This window comes from Schistocerca gregaria, chromosome 7 (assembly GCF_023897955.1).
Source record: "Schistocerca gregaria isolate iqSchGreg1 chromosome 7, iqSchGreg1.2, whole genome shotgun sequence".
Lineage (NCBI taxonomy): Eukaryota > Metazoa > Arthropoda > Insecta > Orthoptera > Acrididae > Schistocerca > Schistocerca gregaria.
This window is the reverse complement of record NC_064926.1, coordinates 404,964,518-404,984,981: the sequence shown is the minus strand read 5'-3', so window position 1 is coordinate 404,984,981 and position 20,464 is coordinate 404,964,518. Positions and strand designations below refer to the sequence as shown.

General features: G+C 41.2%; 1 protein-coding gene across 3 annotated transcripts in view; it reads left to right on the top strand.

The window, feature by feature from the left end:
• Positions 1-20,464, top strand: part of LOC126281316 (3'-5' RNA helicase YTHDC2-like) — a 261,983-nt gene that overhangs the window by 221,887 nt on the left and 19,632 nt on the right. For 2 of the 3 annotated variants that reach the window (XM_049980161.1, XM_049980163.1), the window contains exon 22: positions 9,309-9,613. In XM_049980161.1, coding sequence (XP_049836118.1) covers positions 9,309-9,613 — 305 coding nt within the window. Of the gene's footprint in view, positions 1-9,308; positions 9,614-17,862; positions 18,242-20,464 lie in introns of those variants that run through there. The other variant, XM_049980164.1, reaches the window with a different exon arrangement.

Sequence of the window (20,464 nt, the reverse complement as noted above, 5' to 3'; positions counted from 1 at the left end):
GTAATAATTTTCTTTCAGCAACAGTGGTCACTGTGGTGCAAAGTGCTGCAAGAAAAGAATAAATAGAAAAATCTACAGTAAAGTGGTTAAAGAAAAGGTTACTTCATTTTTCAGACAAATGCTAGATTCATTTAATTAGGGTTGTGTTTTGTAGATCAAGTTGAAGCTAATAGTTGCTCAGGTTAGAGAAAAGCATTTACCTACAGAAACATTAAACAGTTGAAACCAATTTGTTAAACAACCAATAGTGGAAGCCTTTTAAGATACAAAATTAGCATAATACAATGAAACCCCACTTTTACACTTTTCAAGTGATTTCAAAAACAGTGGTGTAAAATGCGGGAAAATGTAAAATGTGGTACATAACGTTATAAGCTGTAAAGGTTATGTATACAGTATCCACCTGCATTTTTGCTATATATATATATATATATATATATATATATATATATATATATATATATATATATATATATATATAAAAAAAATAGAAAGAAACTTCCACATGGGAAAATATATTAAAAACAAAGATTCCAAGACTTACCAAGCGGGAAAGTGCCGGCAGACAGGCACAATGAACAAAACACACACACAGAATTACTAGCTTTCGCAAACGATGGTTGCAGACATGTCTGCTTGTGTCTGTGTTCGCACATATTAAAAACAAAGATTCCAAGACTTACCAAGCGGTAAAGCGCCGGTAGATAGGCACAATGAATAAAACACACACACAGAATTTGAGCTTTCGCAACCGGCGGCTGCTTCGTCAGGAAAGAGGGAAGGTAAAGGAAAGATGAAAGGATGTGGGTTTTAAGGGAGAGGGTAAGGGGTCATTCCAGTCCCAGGAGCGGATAGACTTACCTTAGGGGGGAAAAAAAGGATAGGTATATACTCGCACGCGCGCGCACACACACACACACACACACACACACACACACACACACACACACACACACACACACACACATATCCATCCATACATACACAGACACAAGCAGACTAAATGTGTGTGTGTGTGTGTGTGTGTGTGTGTGTGTGTGTGTGTGTGTGTGTGTGTGTAAGTATATACCTATCCTTTTTCCCCCTAAGGTAAGTCTTTCCGCTCCCGGGATTGGAATGACCCCTTACCCTCTCCCTTAAAACCCACATCCTTTCATCTTTCCTTTTCCTTCCCTCTTTCCTGACGAAGCAGCCGCCGGTTGCGAAAGCTCAAATTCTGTGTGTATGTTTGTGTGTTTTATTCATTGTGCCTATCTACCGGCGCTTTCCCGCTTGGTAAGTCTTGGAATCTTTGTTTTTAATATATTTTTCCCATGTGGAAGTTTCTTTCTATATATAATAGGCATCAAAATAATTGTCAGGGACTTGTCTGTTATCTAATAACGGTTTATTATCTGATAAAAACCGCTGATGTAAATGGAACTGATAACTGTCTGGGAAGCAGAAACGTTTGACTGTATTTGATACGTCATAACCAATGTTTTTAGAAAGTCTGCAGCTGCCATTAATTATTTAAATAATGAAATACTGCAGCAACACACATTTCGAGAATATTTTTCTCTTTGTCAAGTGCAAATATCTACATAAGCAAGCATTTGCATTCTTCTGTGTTGCTTGCACTGTAGTCATCTTTTTGAGGTTGTCAGATGCTGTGCTTCCTCATTTATCTAGAAAACCACACACATACAAACTATTACTCACATTCTTTGTTTGTGTAACATCACAAAAAAATACAGTGCTCTTGAAAACAAGCATGAAAAAGTACATAATTGTCACTGTGTTTAAGCCAAAAACATTTGAGCAACGCAAAGTGAGTGATGATGTCAACTAGTGGCCAAATTATTAATCATGCTAAATATGGTTCGACATAGATGTCATGATGATTCACAACAATCATGAAACTGCATATTGTGCAGTAGAGACAATTTGGAAATGATTGTGACTAGTCATTATTTCTTTACATAATGAACCTAGCTTCTCCCATGAGCCACCACTTCCAGCATAGCTTGGCAGCAGCAGGAGACATGGCATGAATTATTCCAACTTTTACTCGTTTACTGGTTCAAATCTGCTAAGTAAAGTGCCCTGAGATGTTAAGAAATTTAACTACGTAATGCTTTTAAACAGTACTTGGCAGCCAACATCATGCCAGCATTATTTGCCGTGTTTTTCTCCACAAACAATTTTTCGTAATGTGTAAATCGGGGGAAAATTATAGATATGTAGGCATAAAAACGGGTGAGAAAACATTGTGTACGTAGGAAATTTGACAGGAGTGATAGAAAATATAGCAAGAGGGAAAATGTTAATTCTGCGAACGTAAAAGTGGGGTTATACTGTATGTACAAAGCAAAGAATAAAGCTGCAGATATTAACTGAAACAAACTTGGCTACTAGGGAGCCAGTAAAATGTTATCACAAGTTTTCGTTTAAAACTCTTAGAAATTTTGGTCATATATTAAGGCTGTTATGCCTGTAGCACAAAAATTTGACAAATAAGGCGCCAAAGTAGATATTAGCTGGACAGGAGCTTAAATGTTTAATTCTTTCTTCAAATGTTCGTATACAAAATGAGATCACAGAATGGAGCTAGTTTTCACTTGTCTAACTGCAAATATGAATAAAAGAGTAACTGTTGTAATGGTGTTGAAAAGCATCTGAAAATGCTAAAACTTACAAAAGCCCCAGAACATGGTAAGAACCCTGTAATAATAATATGAAGAATTTACACACAAATTACCTTCACTCTTGACAATAATCTACTGCGGATTCTTTGCCCAAGAACCTGCAGCCAACAATTTTAACCGGCATGAAGAGAGAATCATTCTTGGTTGCAGTATGAAGATGCTTTTTTATTATTTCCCAATGACATGTTTCAACTTTATTGGCGATATTTGTTAGCAATGTGTGCATAGTATACAATGCATAAAATATCCCAGCTAGTAAATGTATACTGTCAAAGTTTAAAACCAGTGTGCAGTGTCCTTATTATAGCATGCTGTGAAGTCCAATGCAAACCAAATGGGATCATGCCTATAATAAATCTTTACGTCATAAAAATGCCGGAGATGTAGTGCATATTCTGGCTGCAGACATTACACTGTTTGGTTTGCATTGGACTGCGTCACACGCCATAACAAGGACACCATGCAGTGTTTTTAAAGCTTTGACAAGGTGCATTTACTTGTTAGTCTATTTTATGCGCAATATCCCATGTAGCTTTTGTTACCAAATATCAGCCAGACCAAAGATGCCTAAATAAAGGTGTCATTGGGAAATAATATGAAAGAATATTAACACTGCAACCAAGGCTTGTCTCTTCATGTCATACATACTGGTGGCTATACCAACTCTGGAATGAACTGGAAAAAATTTTACAATTGTAACCGAACACCAGTGACACCTGTCTTGTAAACAGACAATAGTGATCCTTTGTCACCCGCCTCTGTTGGAAGCAGAATACGTTTAAGTATGTGGCTCAACTCTGTGACTAAGCTTACAGAGAGCACACCTCTCGTTGCCATGGGGGAAGACTGCAGGCTCATCACCCTGTCTGCCTTTAACCTCCAGGTCGGATCCCTGGTACTCATTTGATAGCAGGTTGAGAGGACTTGAGGCCATCCTGGAAGGACTGGAACAAGTAGTAGTCCTCACCCCTGTCTGGGATTGAACCCTAGACTTGAGGGCTGGAGTCCAGGCTCTACCTGCCAGAACATCATGGCCAGTAACTGGGAGAGAATACTAAATCATTATCCAAATTCAAAGATAATCATGTACTTAAAACAATGACCTGCTCCATGGCAGTCAGTATTGAGTGTAATAATGGATTATCATGCTCTCGTGCTCAGCTGTTTCTGCTAATCTATTGCTTATGGAAAATAAATTGCAGAACTCCAGGACCTGAAAGTGGGATAAGAAGATGAAAGAGGAAATTATATCAGATGGGATATACCAGGGTAACTAGAAGTTCAGTTGAAAAATTAATACCAAATAGAATTAAAATCAGGAAATACATGTTACTAAAGGGAGGAGTATGGAGGATATTCTGGGATATACTGTGGCTCATTGGTAAATTACCAGACTACAAATCCAAAGGTCTCGTGTTCGATCCCAGGTCAGTCCTAGGATTTTTATCTTTCGTTTATCACCATTTCGCCACTGGCAATATTCGTTGATGTGAATAATGCCGAGCTGTACTGTGGTTTGGAATCCACATTAAATTGTAGGTCCACCTATAACTGGCTGGGTTCATCAGATCAAAGGTTGGAGAAGCCAGTGGAATACTACCTCCATCAGGACCATGCTTAGTAATTCACTGTGGCATTCAAAACAATCTTCAGGTTGATGACTACTTCACTTATTGCACACAGTAATAATAAAATAAATAAATAAGTAAAAGCAGGAACTAAAGGAAGCTCAAGTAGAATAACAAGACTCAAATCTATAGTTGAACTGCTGAAAGAACATCCCTGACAGCTGGTAGCTACGTTGCCAGTGCTGCTGTGTGACTGTTTCTTCTTACACTTGTTGGTTGCACCTCTGCGAATATCGCACCCAAAAAGTTTAGAGCTGTTGCAGTGTCATGCTACTGAAGTGTGAAAAAACACTGATAACCGTGAGAAAACACTAATAACATCAGGGAATCAAAACACGCTCTCTTCATAATTAAAAAATAAAAGTTTTGGAAGTATGTGTTGAGAAATATTAAATATTATGACGCCTCAGTATTTTGATACATATTTTATGCATAGAAGCACTTCTTGCCTGCATTTTAGGAAAGAAGGTTGACTCCTCAGTCTTCAAAGAAAGTGGTCATCATTGTCCCCATCTCTTATGTTACTGTCACTATCTTCGCCATTGCTGCTGCTGATATCATTGCCTTATCTTATTAACTTTTCCATATTTGTTTGACATTATTGTTCCATTTTGAGGGAGTAACACTCCCCAGTGCATCACACACTAAAAATTAAGCACCTTTTAAGTTAATTCTTTAATTTCTGTCTGCAGTGTATAATTTCTCTTGAGCCCACATGATTTCTGTTGCATTAAAATTGAGAATGGCATGATATGGTTGAAGGTGCAACAATCTATGACCATGTTCAATCTCATAAATGATATTACACAATTGGTGCTTTTTCGTGATTTGCAGCAGTTCAGTCACTTTAATTTCCCTATCAGATGAATCTATGCCATTGTTCTCTAGCCAGTCCAATATATCACTCTTCCTGCTGTTTAATGTGGTGTTTTTATTTAACTGAATGGAGTGATACTGTGCATCATTCAATATTATAGTGAAGTCCTTTTCGATTTACGGAAGCAAAGAGTCTACGAACCTTTGATGTAAACAGCAACAAAGCATTTGGTACAAGCCTGCCGATTGTTCCAGCATGTAAATGAATGAGCCAACTGCCTTTTCCACCAGCAGCTTTTATTGTTCGTCATGCTGTTGCGTCATCAGTCCACACAGTCAGCATTTACCCAGATTATGTCCTACCAAACAATTTGTGTTCCATCAAAACTCTGTCTTCTTCAGTACAACTGGAAGACTGGCTTTTCCTCTGAAATACAACTCTATCTCACAGTGAGTGAAGCAGCTTCTTCCAGATTGGATATTCTTTCCACATGTAATAGTCATACACAGGGTGAAGAAAAATTCACACTCTCAGACTTCATAACGCAATTCCTCCCATTTTCTGGCTGTAAATGGATATCAAAGATTGGCAATCTGGCAACACTGTAATCACATGTACAGTTACTGTCTCTGTCAGTATATAGGAGTAGTGCCATGCAGTTGGTGCAGTGGATAGCGTTTTGGGTTAGCATGCAGAAGATCTATGGTTTGATTCTGGATCGAGGCAAATTTGTTTTTATTTGCTAAATATAGTCCACGTGGTACAGTATCTGGCGTGTTAATTGTCATACAGCGATTACAGCAGATCTACTACAAAACGTTTGCTCCTAAATACTACAAACATGGAAATGGAAGTAAACCATTTTCATAGGTCAGCTTTTAAAGAAGACTTTTGCATGTCGTGGACGCAAATTGCTTTCCACACTGTGTCTACTAGATTCCAAACCTGTTTTCTGTGTACCCTCCCTCAGTGCTCCCATCGATTAGTACCAACTACTATTCTTGCCACGTTCAGATCCACTATATTTCATTAGGAAAGTACTATGTAAATGTCAGATACATGTGGCTTAAGTAAAGCTCTGTACTGCAGTGTTATTTGACAGAATGAAATTGGCAAATAAAATCAAATACGCTTCGACCCAGAATCGAACCCTCGACCTGCATGCTAACCCAAAACGCTATCCACTGCACCACCATCTCAGCGCTAGTACCGTCTACTGGCAGTGGTAGTTACCATATGTGTGATTACAGTGCTGGCAAATTGCTAATCTTTAACATCCATTTACTGCCAGAAATATGCGCAGAATAAAATTTTGTGGCAGACATTTTTGTATTGCTAGTACGGGAGGAATTGCAGCGCAAAGTCCGAGTGGGCGAATTTTTCTTCACCCTGTACATGTTGCTATATTGTGTCCTCTTGAAAATTTTTCAGTTCCATCGTTTCAGCGCCACATACTGCTGTTTCCAGGAGTCAAAAGAGCAGCAGTTGGCTCCTGTAGATCTTCAGCAACACTTCTCCCTTATTACTTTTTTACAGAGGTGTTTCCAATTTTCAGACCCGCAGCTACTTTCTCAGTGACAACAGTATAACAGATGTTTTGCAGTCACTGAGAAAGCGTAGCACCACTTGCAACCTTGTGTGGTAGAGGTGTCAACTTGGCACCATCGCCATGGCAATGTTTACAAATTCCAGAGCTCGGATTGGAATTAGCACCTCCCTTCACATAGTGATGCTGACCACGTGCGTGAAGATCAGGGATGCTCTTTTAGTAGGGTGACTATAAGCATCAACATGCTAATGTTCTGACTAGTAAATGCAAGCCACTACTATCAGTTACAGAAAATGATAAATGTCTTCAGCTCACACTGCAGAATGATTTTGGGAAATTTTGATACATAATGCACTATAGACAGTATGTGTACATTAGGGGTTGTCAGTGTGGTTGTTTTGCTAACTCATACCTCATGTTATAACAGTAGTGATGTAGCATCCGTAGCTTTGTGTTGATTCTGATGGATGAGCTGGTATTAAGACCAATAGAATGGGACCCCACAGAGAAGGTGGATAAGAAGGCAAGGGCTCTTCCAAAGGAAACTGGCCTTCCAGAAAAGATTGTTAATCAGTTAGGGACAAAAGCACCAGTACTGCCCAGAATTTATGACCTGCCTAAGGTGCACAAGAAAGGGGTTCCCCTATATCGAATAGTCAGCAACTTTGGTGCAGCCATATGCCTTACTGCTCAACATGTTAAGAGGATGCTCTCGTCATATGTGGGGAAATGTGCCCATAACATTCACAATTTGGAAAATTTTCTGCAACATCTACGGCAGCTACACATCACAGACTCATGACATCATGGTCAGTTTCGACAGGGTCTACCTGTTCACCCACTGAATGACTCACCTGAGCTCTATCAGATTCTGATAATTTGGCAACAGAGATAGAACACCTATAGTCTGTGGTCTACAAACATGGGTACTCTTTTTGAGATGTTCAAAAGGCACTGTACTCTGTTTCACCTCCAGAGATTCCTGAAGAGTTGCAAGAATAAACAAAACAGGTTGCATATTTGCCAAATGTCTGTCCAATATCTGCCAAAATCATCAGAATTCTCCCCAAACATAACATCAAGAGTGTGTGTTCCTTACATCCACCAAGGTTAAGGCTCTGCTAGAGAATGCAAAGATGACCTGGGTCTATATAAACTGTAAACAGAGCGTTTACCACATACCATTCAAATGTGGTATGACATACATCGGCCAGAGAACTAGGCTCATTGACATCAGATGCAAAGAGCTCCAGAGGCACACCACACTGAGACAGGCAACCAATTCAGCAGTTGCTGGGCATTGTTTAGAACTCAGTCATTGTACGAACTTTAGTGATGTCAAGATTCTAACACAAATGTCAAGCTACTTGGACATTGTCATCAAAGAATCTATTGAGATTAAGGTCACAGAGAATCTCATTAACTGTGACACACGTTTTCAGCTGAGTTCTGCCTGGAACCGGGCACTCAATCTTCTGTAGACACAATGGAGGCACCGTCAAGACCTCAGGGGATACAGGTATGAAGATGGAGTTAGAGAAAATAGCCCACTACATGTAACAATGGACACATGTGAAATGGTACCTCAGACAATAGACCCAATACCTGAGGATGTTCTACCAAGTCTCAAGCAGCAGTTTGCACACCAGTGGCCTGAAAATAATACTGCAGCTGCTCCTGGTGCGCATGGACCTCATAAATAGTGACTGACATGGCACGCCATGATAACAGAAAGTCTTAGATCACAGGATGGCTTAAATGGAGACAGTCGGAAGATAAAATAATTTGCATGACTTGGATATCATTCAGAACTTCATGCAACAATTTAGAACAGACCTGGCTAGAAGAAAACACTACAGTTGCTGCCACTGGTCAGCGCATACCACGGATCAAGTACTTGACAAGCCATGGGCTACAGACGGAGCATCTAGCACAACATAGGCTTAAATACTGGACTCGTTCCACATTGAAATCAGTATCAGGGAGCACCTGAATAAAACTGAGAGTCGCACAGTTGAAATATTGTGCAAGAAAGATGTAAATAACTGGCAGAAACCTGATTCTTAAGTATGACAGTGCCTCTCAGGGAAAGACTGAAGAATTACAACTTACCACACCATGTCGACGACTTTGTTGTCATGTAACTTTTCACATAGAACATCTGCTGCTCCACTATGAGTACCATTGTCCCCTTTGAGTGGCTGCATTCACACTGAAACAGCCCACACCATGCTCTGAACCGGTGTGGATCACGTGCCAGGCATACATGTGGTGTGCATGTCACAGGCTGTTGTATGCGTACATTCATGTCCAATCATATTGACTCATCTGAACCACTTTCATTTGCCCCACTCTTTATTTACTTAAGGTATATTTATGCCTTTGATGTGTTTTTCAAGTTTCACACCTAATTCAGTTTTGTCACTTGGCCACCTATGTATATTTGTGCTTGATTGATTGCAAAACTTTGAAAGGCTGTAGACTAAAGTCTGCTTTTTCTGTCTTTTAGAATGCGCCATTTCATTAAAGTTGTACCTGATTTTTGTTTGTTATTTGTATAGGATAAATAAGTATTCTTAAGTAAAGTGTCTAGAATTTGTGGACATTAATGCGTAATGTTGTTTTAGGAGAGCGCTTGGACTCATTGAGTGCTAAACATGTGGGAAGTGGCAGTGCTTCACCGACTCCTTCACACGGTAGTGGAGGAGCAGGGAACAGTGTTGGTGCATGCAACAGTGGAAGCACAGAGCCAACATTGCTTATACCTTTAACGAAAACACATATTTCGTCTGCTTCGCATGATGAACCTACAGGTGACACACGATATTTCATCATTAAAGCTGGCAGTCTGAAGACTGTTGATGCTTCCATCAGCCGCGGTGCATGGGCTTTTACGCCAGCCACTGAGCGGAAAGTTACACGCATACTAAAGGTAAACAGACACATTAGTATTTCCAGCTCTAGACCTTAATTAAATGTTGTATTTCACCTGAGTTGTCAGAGGTTTACAGAATATTGGATGCTTCCAACACAAAGACAGTTGCTGAGTGTATTTAAACAGAAAGTGCTAAAAAATGCTGCACTAAAAATGGCTAATAATTGTAAGTACTAACTTAACTGATTCTTTTCCAGGAAACATATTTTTGAGTCACAGTGGATGCTATGAATGGATATTTGTCTTTGTGCTACATTATAATAGGTGTCCGCCTGATATAATGCTGTAACTCATATTTTTGTTGCTAAGTTATACATTGTGATTATGGTTTTATGTATGTTTCAGATCACTCTCTCTCTCTCTCTCTCTCTCTCTCTCTCTCTCTCTCTCTCTCTCTCTCTCTCTCTCCCTAGTCCCCCGCCCCCTCTCTTTTCGATTGGCTTTATGCAATGTATTAACAGTGTATTAATAGTATGCCCCAGAGTAAGTCACTGTTTACATTAGGGCATTCTGCTTTAACTTCAAAGTTCCATAGTAAATATTTTTGAAGTAATTAGTGTATTGCTAGTGCAAAGTCAAATCTTATGTGGTTCCTAACATACTTGGGATATTCTGTAGTTCTGTATCAAGGTGGTAGGAAAGAAAGTTGTGTTAGTTGTGTGGAAAAATTTGCACTCGTTTTGTGCACAATACCACTCATTAGCCTTTACCTGCCATCACTCATATAAATAATAAACTAAGAATTCATTTCAGTCCCTTTTCACATGACATTGACATGCCAAGAGTGATGAAAATACAATTGCAGACAAATTATGGAAATAATATGAGTTTCAAACTGATATAATACTGTTTGCTAAGGTGTGCGTAGTCGTTACTGCCTGTTGGAGGTCTAACATTTACAGTACACAAATTTCAGTCATCTTTGTAAAATATTATTCTACCACTTTAACTTTCTACCTCCCCTCCTCCCATCTCTCTCTCTCCCTTTTTCTCTCAGAAATAACAGCTGGCAGGCTGGCATAGGACTGTGAATGAAAGCTACCAAATTTATTCATATGATTACACGAAATAAAAAACAAAGATTTCAAGACTTACCAAGCGGGAAAGCGCCGGCAGACAGGCACATGAACAAAACACACAAACACACACACAGAATTACGAGCTTTCGCAACTGGCAGTTGCTTCGTCAGGAAAGAGGGAAGGAGAGGGAAAAATGAAAGGATGTGGGTTTTAAGGGAGAGGGTAAGGAGTCATTCCAATCCCGGGAGCGGAAAGACTTCCCTTAGGGGAAAAAAAGGACAGGTGTACACTCGCACACACACACACATATCCATCCGCACATACACAGACACAAGCAGACATATTTAAAGGCAAAGAGTTAAGGGCAGAGATGTCAGTCGAGGCGGAAGTACAGAGGCAAAGAAGTTGTTGAAAGACAGGTGAGGTATGAGCGGCGGCAACTTGAAATTAGCGGAGGTTGAGGCCTGGCGGATATCGAGAAGAGAGGATATACTGAAGGGCGAGTTCCCATCTCCGGAGTTCGGATAGGTTGGTGTTGGTGGGAAGTATCCAGATAACTCGGACGGTGTAACACTGTACCAAGATGTGCTGGCCGTGCATCAAGGCATGTTTAGCCACAGGGTGATCCTCATTACCAACAAACACTGTCTGCCTGTGTCCATTCATGCGAATGGACAGTTTGTTGCTGGTCATTCCCACATAGAAAGCATCACAGTGCAGGCAGGTCAGTTGGTAAATCACGTGGGTGCTTTCACATGTGGCTCTCCCTTTGATCGTGTACACCTTTCGGGTTACAGGACTGGAGTAGGTGGTGGTGGGAGGGTGCATAGGACAGGTTTTACACCGGGGGCGGTTGCAAGGGTAGGAGCCAGAGGGTAGGGGAGGTGGTTTGGGGATTTCATAGGGATGAACCAAGAGGTTACGAAGGTTAGGTGGACGGCGGAAAGACACTCTTGGTGGAGTGGGGAGGGTTTCATGAAGGATGGATCTCATTTCGGGGCAGGATTTTAGGAAGTCGTATCCCTGCTGGAGAGCCACATTCAAGGTCTGATCCAGTCCCGGGAAGTATTCTGTTACAAGTGGGGCACTTTTGGGGTTCTTCTGTGAGAGGTTCTGGGTTTGAGGGGATGAGGAAGTGGCTCTGGTTATCTGCTTCTGTACCAGGTTGGGAGGGTAGTTGCGGGATGCGAAAGCTGTTTTCAGGTTGTTGGTGTAATGGTCGAGGGATTCAGGACTGGAGCAGATTCGTTTGCCACGAAGGCCTAGGCTGTAGGGAAGGGACCGTTTGATATGGAATGGGTGGCAGCTGTCATAATGGAGGTACTGTTGCTTGTTGGTGGGTTTGATGTGGACGGATGTGTGCAGCTGGCCATTGGACAGATGGAGGTCAACATCTAGGAAAGTGGCATGGGATTTGGAGTAGGACCAGGTGAATCTGATGGAACCAAAGGAGTTGAGGTTGGAGAGGAAATTCTGGAGTTGTTCTTCACTGTGAGTCCAGATCATGAAGATGTCATCAATAAATCTGTACCAAACTTTGGGTTGGCAGGCTTGGGTAACCAAGAAGGCTTCCTCTAAGCGACCCATAAATAGGTTGGCATACGAGGGGGCCATCCTGGTACCCATGGCTGTTCCCTTTAATTGTTGGTATGTCTGGCCTTCAAAAGTGAAGAAGTTGTGGGTCAGAATGAAGCTGGCTAAGGTGACGAGGAAAGAGGTTTTAGGTAGGGTGGCAGGTGATCGGCGTGAAAGGAAGTGCTCCATTGCAGCGAGGCCCTGGACGTGCGGGATATTTGTGTATAGGGAAGTGGCATCAATGGTTACCAGGATGGTTTCTGGGGGTAACAGACTGGGTACGGATTCCAGGCGTTCGAGAAAGTGGTTGGTGTCTTTGATGAAGGATGGGAGACTGCATGTAATAGGTTGAAGGTGTTGATCTACGTAGGCAGAGATACGTTCTGTGGGGGCTTGGTAACCAGCTACAATGGGGCAGCTACAATGGGGCGGCCAAACCCAAACATCCTGGCCGCCCCACTGTAGCTGGTTACCAAGCCCCCACAGAACGTATCTCTGCCTACGTAGATCAACACCTTCAACCTATTACATGCAGTCTCCCATCCTTCATCAAAGACACCAACCACTTTCTCGAACGCCTGGAATCCGTACCCAGTCTGTTACCCCCAGAAACCATCCTGGTAACCATTGATGCCACTTCCCTATACACAAATATCCCGCACGTCCAGGGCCTCGCTGCAATGGAGCACTTCCTTTCACGCCGATCACCTGCCACCCTACCTAAAACCTCTTTCCTCGTCACCTTAGCCAGCTTCATCCTGACCCACAACTTCTTCACTTTTGAAGGCCAGACATACCAACAATTAAAGGGAACAGCCATGGGTACCAGGATGGCCCCCTCGTATGCCAACCTATTTATGGGTCGCTTAGAGGAAGCCTTCTTGGTTACCCAAGCCTGCCAACCCAAAGTTTGGTACAGATTTATTGATGACATCTTCATGATCTGGACTCACAGTGAAGAACAACTCCAGAATTTCCTCTCCAACCTCAACTCCTTTGGTTCCATCAGATTCACCTGGTCCTACTCCAAATCCCATGCCACTTTCCTAGATGTTGACCTCCATCTGTCCAATGGCCAGCTGCACACATCCGTCCACATCAAACCCACCAACAAGCAACAGTACCTCCATTATGACAGCTGCCACCCATTCCATATCAAACGGTCCCTTCCCTACAGCCTAGGCCTTCGTGGCAAACGAATCTGCTCCAGTCCTGAATCCCTCGACCATTACACCAACAACCTGAAAACAGCTTTCGCATCCCGCAACTACCCTCCCAACCTGGTACAGAAGCAGATAACCAGAGCCACTTCCTCATCCCCTCAAACCCAGAACCTCTCACAGAAGAACCCCAAAAGTGCCCCACTTGTAACAGAATACTTCCCGGGACTGGATCAGACCTTGAATGTGGCTCTCCAGCAGGGATACGACTTCCTAAAATCCTGCCCCGAAATGAGATCCATCCTTCATGAAATCCTCCCCACTCCACCAAGAGTGTCTTTCCGCCGTCCACCTAACCTTCGTAACCTCTTGGTTCATCCCTATGAAATCCCCAAACCACCTCCCCTACCCTCTGGCTCCTACCCTTGCAACCGCCCCCGGTGTAAAACCTGTCCTATGCACCCTCCCACCACCACCTACTCCAGTCCTGTAACCCAGGAGGTGTACACAATCAAAGGCAGAGCCATGTGTGAAAGCACCCACATGATTTACCAACTGACATGCCTGCACTGTGAAGCCTTCTATGTGGGAATGACCAGCAACAAACTGTCCATTCCCATGAATGGACACAGGCAGACAGTGTTTGTTGGTAATGAGGATCACCCTGTGGCTAAACATGCCTTGATGCACGGCCAGCACATCTTGGCACAGTGTTACACCGTCCGAGTTATCTGGATACTTCCCACCAACACCAACCTATCCGAACTCCGGAGATGGGAACTCGCCCTTCAGTATATCCTCTCTTCTCGATATCCGCCAGGCCTCAACCTCCACTAATTTCAAGTTGCCGCCGCTCATACCTCACCTGTCTTTCAACAACTTCTTTGCCTCTGTACTTCCGCCTCGACTGACATCTCTGCCCTTAACTCTTTGCCTTTAAATATGTCTGCTTGTGTCTGTGTATGTGCGGATGGATATGTGTGTGTGTGTGCGAGTGTACACCTGTCCTTTTTTTCCCCTAAGGGAAGTCTTTCCGCTCCCGGGATTGGAATGACTCCTTACCCTCTCCCTTAAAACCCACATCCTTTCATTTTTCCCTCTCCTTCCCTCTTTCCTGACGAAGCAACTGCCAGTTGCGAAAGCTCGTAATTCTGTGTGTGTGTTTGTGTGTTTTGTTCATGTGCCTGTCTGCCGGCGCTTTCCCGCTTGGTAAGTCTTGGAATCTTTGTTTTTAATATATTTTTCCCATGTGGAAGTTTCTTTCCGAGGCACAAGAACAAAACACACAAACACACACACAGAATTACTAGCTTTTGCAACCGATGGTTGCTTCTTCAGGAAGGAGAGGGAAAGACGAAAGGATGTGGGTTTTAAGGGAGAGGGTAAGGAGTCATTCCAATCCCGGGAGCGGAAAGACTTCCCTTAGGGGAAAAAATGGACAGGTGTACACTCGCGCGCACACACACACACACACACACACACACACACACACACACACACACACATCCATCCGCACATACACAGACACAAGCAGACATATTTATGGATATGTGTGTGTGTGTGTGTGTGTGTGTGTGTGTGTGTGTGTGTGTGTGTGTGTGTGCGAGTGCGAGTGTACACCTGTCCATTTTTTCCCCTAAGGGAAGTCTTTCCGCTCCCGGGATTGGAATGACTCCTTACCCTCTCCCTTAAAACCCACATCCTTTCGTCTTTCCCTCTCCTTCCTGAAGAAGCAACCATCGGTTGCGAAAGCTAGTAATTCTGTGTGTGTGTTTTGTTCATGTGCCTGTCTGCCGGCGCTTTCCCGCTTGGTAAGTCTTGGAATCTTTGTTTTTAATGTATTATTCTCATGTGGAAGTTTCTTTCTATATATAGGAGACCATCTCAAATTTAAAATACACCTCTGTGTAGATCTTCATTCATATAATGTGGCAAGAGGTACAGCTATCACCTGCTCCAAAAATTTAACTGTAAAGAGCCCCTTGTTATCAGATCTATATCTTCCATAGACTGGGCGGCATATACACTGGAATGCTGTTAGAGAATTGTTGTGCTTTACCAATCTCTAATTTTTTCCCCTGCTCTAAGAATCACTGCCCTGCGAAGGGTCTGAATGACTTGCACTCCAGTGACCAAATTCCCTTCTGCTCCATCTGCAAAATGGGGCATAGCTTTCAACAAAAAAAAAAAAAAAAGATGTGTACCTAGCCAGGCAAACTGGAAGTTGTGCGACCAACAGTGGCTGCATCCTAGAACAGTTGGCTCTTTACACAATCTTCATTCAAATGACAGGTGCCACTCTGTGTTTAGAAGCAGACAAATACACCTGCAGAGTTTCAGATGCTAGTCAACTTCAGAGAATCTCACAATCTGCCAAGTAGCCAGAGCCAAATGTCAACAAATTAGAAAGAGTAATGATTGAATCATTATGTGAGTTCCTGAACACCACAAACCACTCCACCAAGAGTATAGTTCTATTGAGTTCATAAGGTGAATTTCAGGGAGTTCAGTAATTGTCGGTAAACAGCTGTAATGCAGGTAGTGGATAACCAAACAACTCAGGAGAGGTTGCACAGAAAGAGATTTAGATGATATTGTCTAAGCTACTGTCACAACCAGTCAAGATCCAGCTTTCAGCTATCTCTGAACATTGGCTGAGAGGTGCGATATCATCAAAACAACTGCAATCACTATAATTAATTAATCCTTTCACTGCTCCAGACATAAATATATGCTAATCGTTTCACTGCTCCAGATGTATATATACTATTTGCTATAAAAAATACTTACAGCGGTTCCCGCTACATTCGTATAGTGACATATAACACTGACAATTGGGCCAGCAAGTTGGAGGTAATTGTTGCGCAAGTATGCAGTTTAATTGTTGCAATACTAGGAAATACCTGAACGACTATTGAATGCTGAATTCTCTGTCTTCTGTGTTCATTCGTATTGCTATATTACCTAGTTTGTGTGCAGCCGTTTCCGCATTGCCAAATGAAATGACGCGACGTTACTGTCCGTTTACAGACGATGAGCTGCAGAGTATTCTAAACCAAAGTGACGACGAGGACATCATCATGTCCAATCCAGCTGATTATGGGTGGACATATAATGATGATGAAGAGCTGGCAGATAAATCTGTCAACACAAATAGAAAAAATATTTGTGAACCAACAAATGTTGAGCCAGTAAATGCAGGTCCAGATTTTGATGTTATCGTCGATTCTTTCTCCGATTACGAAGAAGAGCCTCAGCGTATGCCTGAAAAATCTCCTAAGAGACACAAAACAGTTGATTTTAGATGGAAATACTCTGATTTGGACCCTAAAGTGTATAATTTCAATAACAGTGGTTCCGGTTGCAAAATCGTCAATTTAGATGATTTATGAACTGTATATGACTGCTTCCAAGTTTTTTTAGCCAAGAAATTGTGAGCTACACAGCTGAGAAATGTAATTTATACTATGAACACCTTTGCAATGATGCCAGTGAAAAATCAAGATTGTGACGCTGGAAAAACACAAACAGTGACGAAGTTTACTGTTTCCTTGCTGTAAATTTTCTGATGGTTCAAGTGAGAAAAAATGAAGTAAACAGTTATTGGACCAATGATCAGTTACTGTCTATTCCAATGTTTGAATCATGCCGAGAGATAGAACGTTACATTTTGCTGATAACAGTAAGGACCCTGGAGATGACAAAATCTGGAAATTACGTCGAATTGTGGATCACATTTCCAGGTGCTTTCCATCCTTTTAAAAATTTGTGCATTGACAAAAGTTTAGTTCTCTTCAAAGATCGCGTCTTCTTCAACCAGTACATTCCTTCCAAACGCCACAGATTCGATGTTAAATTTTTTTGTGTTATGTAATTGTGAAACTGGTTATATTCTTGACTTTATTATTTATGTGGGTGCAGCAACAGACATAAAAAAAAGAAACTGACTTTGGTGTAAATGTTGGAATACCTGGAAGCATTGTTCTCACTTTACTTGAACGTTACCTTGGTCACACATTATATGTTGACAATTGGTACACTAGCTGAACATTATTTTCTTATTTGCATGACAGAGTGATAATGCCTGTGGAACAGTGAGAACAAACCGCAAATGCGTGCCTGCTTTATCAAAAAAACTTAGAAAAGGCGAGATCGAGTTTATGTCAACAGATAAACTTCTTGCTCTGAAGTGGCAGGACAAGCGGGAAGCCAGGATGCTTTCAACTCTTCATACAAGTGAAATTACAGCAACTGACAAAATTGACAGAACCACGAATGAACCATAAACAAAACCAGCTTGCATTGTAAGCTACACTGAAAATATGGGGGCCGTCGACAGGAGCGACATGATGTTCAGTAGAATGTGTACGAAAAACTGTAAAATGGTATAAAAAAGTATTTTTTCACCTGGTGGATCTGTCTCTGCTCACTGCGCATGCATTATATAAAACTCAAACGGGATGAAATATTTCAGTATCTGATTTTCAACAGAAACTTATCAAGGAGATCCTAGAGATTCACCACCAACCGCAAAAAAAGGGACATCATGGAAGGAGATCGGCTGATGGTGACAATCCCTTATGCCTAACTGAGCGCCACTTTATCTCGCTAATCCCAGGAACTTCAAAGAAGAAGGCCGCTCAGAGAAGGTGTAGTGTATGTGCAAAACATGATAAATGAAGTGACACAAGATACATTTGTGTAAAATGTAATGTGCCTTTATGTTTGAATTTTTGTTTCGAGAGATATCACACTTTGAAGTATTACTAATGTAATATGTTTTGTATTTTTTTCTGTTAATAAAGTACCTTTTTTGAACAAAATAAGACTTTCTGAACAAAGATTTGAAAAAAGGAAACGATTTACACTGACAATACTGGATTTTGCGTCTCATTTTTATCTCAATAATATCGTAGACTGCTACAGTCGTATATATATGCACCAGGCGAAAATAACGTGCACAGGGCAGGAGCCGCTGAGAGTAAATGCAGCAGTGAAAGGGTTAATTTGGAGAATATAATTTCTTTCATTTTTCATCCTTTGCCACGTCATTTTAATCATTGCTTAACTTTTATATTTGCTCTTACATTTTAGTTCCTTTTATTTATTTATTTTATTTGAAATCTCTATTCTTGTGATCTAAAATACTTTGTTCTTGGTACAAGAAAAATTAATGTTTTAAATGTACCTAACCTCACGGGACAGAAAATTAGTCACCCCTAGAGAAGTCATTATACACATTATTTAATACATTTAATTCCACCCTTGTACTTAATATCTGTCTGGATTTGCAAGTCCACAAGTTTGTGCAGCTACATTGCATCCAGGTTAAGTCACTCTCTGAGGATTTGATTGTGCAGTTATACCAAATTGTGGAGATGCTGATGTCAGTGTTTTCTCCGCTATTCCAAGATGTCCCACAGAATTTTGATGGGGTCCAAGTCAAGTGAGTTTGCAGGCCAATCAAGATGTAATAGTGTGAGGGAGTGTTCAGAAAATCAGTCACATACTCTTCCAACCTGATGAATTTTGCTGCTGTCATCTTGAAACATAAGGGGTCTCAGTAGCGTACTCATCATACAGGTGTTGACTGAAAGTCAAGTAAACATGATAAAGTAAATTTTCTGGTTCATGTTACTGATAACACAGAGAGCTTGTTCAGCGAAACACCTCCAAAAAGCATCACAGACCCAACTCCGGCTTGAACCTGACCCTGCACATATTCAGGATGAAATGCTTCATTCAGCCTTCAGTGCACTCGATGATGTGCATCATTTGAATACAATAGAACCTTGATTAAATGGCGCTTTTGGGATCAGGTGGGGATCGATGTGCCAAAAAGGTTTGATAGTCAGAGGAGGATGAAACAAGTTATTTACGGAACTCAAAATGACATAATAAATAAAAATCAAGTAAAGTTTCTAATAAAGAGAAATGAAAACAAAATTACAGACTGAACATTTATTTTTAAAAAAAGTTATCTCTGTTTCACTTTCTTAAACCTTGTCTTTGCAGATGCTTCATATCACTTCGTTGCCCACAATACGTCTATGGTTGTAGCAGTTGGCTGTTGTTCCAAAAATATAAGCACAATCTCGAATGCATCCTTGGCTGATCTTTTCATCCTCTTTCTTTCCATCAACATCTGACACCACTTGCTCAACATATAAGGTTGCAAAACAAGATTGGTGATCTGATAATCTTCATGCTCTTCATTGGTAACAGCAACAGTGCCACCTCCTGCTAACCATTCCTCTACATCAGCAAGCTGTATATCATTCTGAAGAGTTTGCAGATCAGTGACTAAATCTGCAGTGTCTGACCATTAGTTTCTGGAAGTTCTTACTCTTGGTTTAGGCTAGGACAAATCTTCTTCCATTATTTTCATAGAATGGTTTTCTTAAGTTCTGCCCACACTTGAGCAATTGCTTCAAAAAGATCATAACCCTCTTCTGTTTTCTGTCACAAACCACTGACATATTTCCTCCTTTTATGTCATTTTATCCACTCAGTAACTCCCTGGTCCATTGGTTGGATTACTGAAATAGGTCCATTGGTTGGCGTACTGAAATCACGTAAGGGACTAAAAGACATCCAAAACAAAGGCAAAAAAAAATTACCATTTGTTGAAGTACTTTCTTGAACACTGTAATAAACAGCAAGTGCTGACATGTTTATGTTTTTGAAGAATCTTAGTTTCTTAGATTTGCCAAATACAGTAAACGGCAATTTACGATTACCACTTGCATTGCTGCATGTTGCACTGGTCAGGTTATCCTCTCCTAATGTGGTACCTGTATCTGTTTCATTCTTTGAACCAAAGGATTTTTGAAAGATCATTTTATAGTTCAGCCCCATCTTATCAGTATTGTATAATTGGTCAACTAACAATTTATTTTCTGTGACCATTTTTTCAAAGTTTTCGACAAACCCTCTACCTGAATCTTCATCAGCAGAAAGTTTTTCACATGAAATAACTTGCTTGCTTAATGCCATGACAATTTTTCCATTGGTGAAACCAAACTTCACTTGCTTGTAACTCAGTAATTTGTCTCCCCTCCCCATTTTTGATGCAACTGAATAGCTGTTTTTA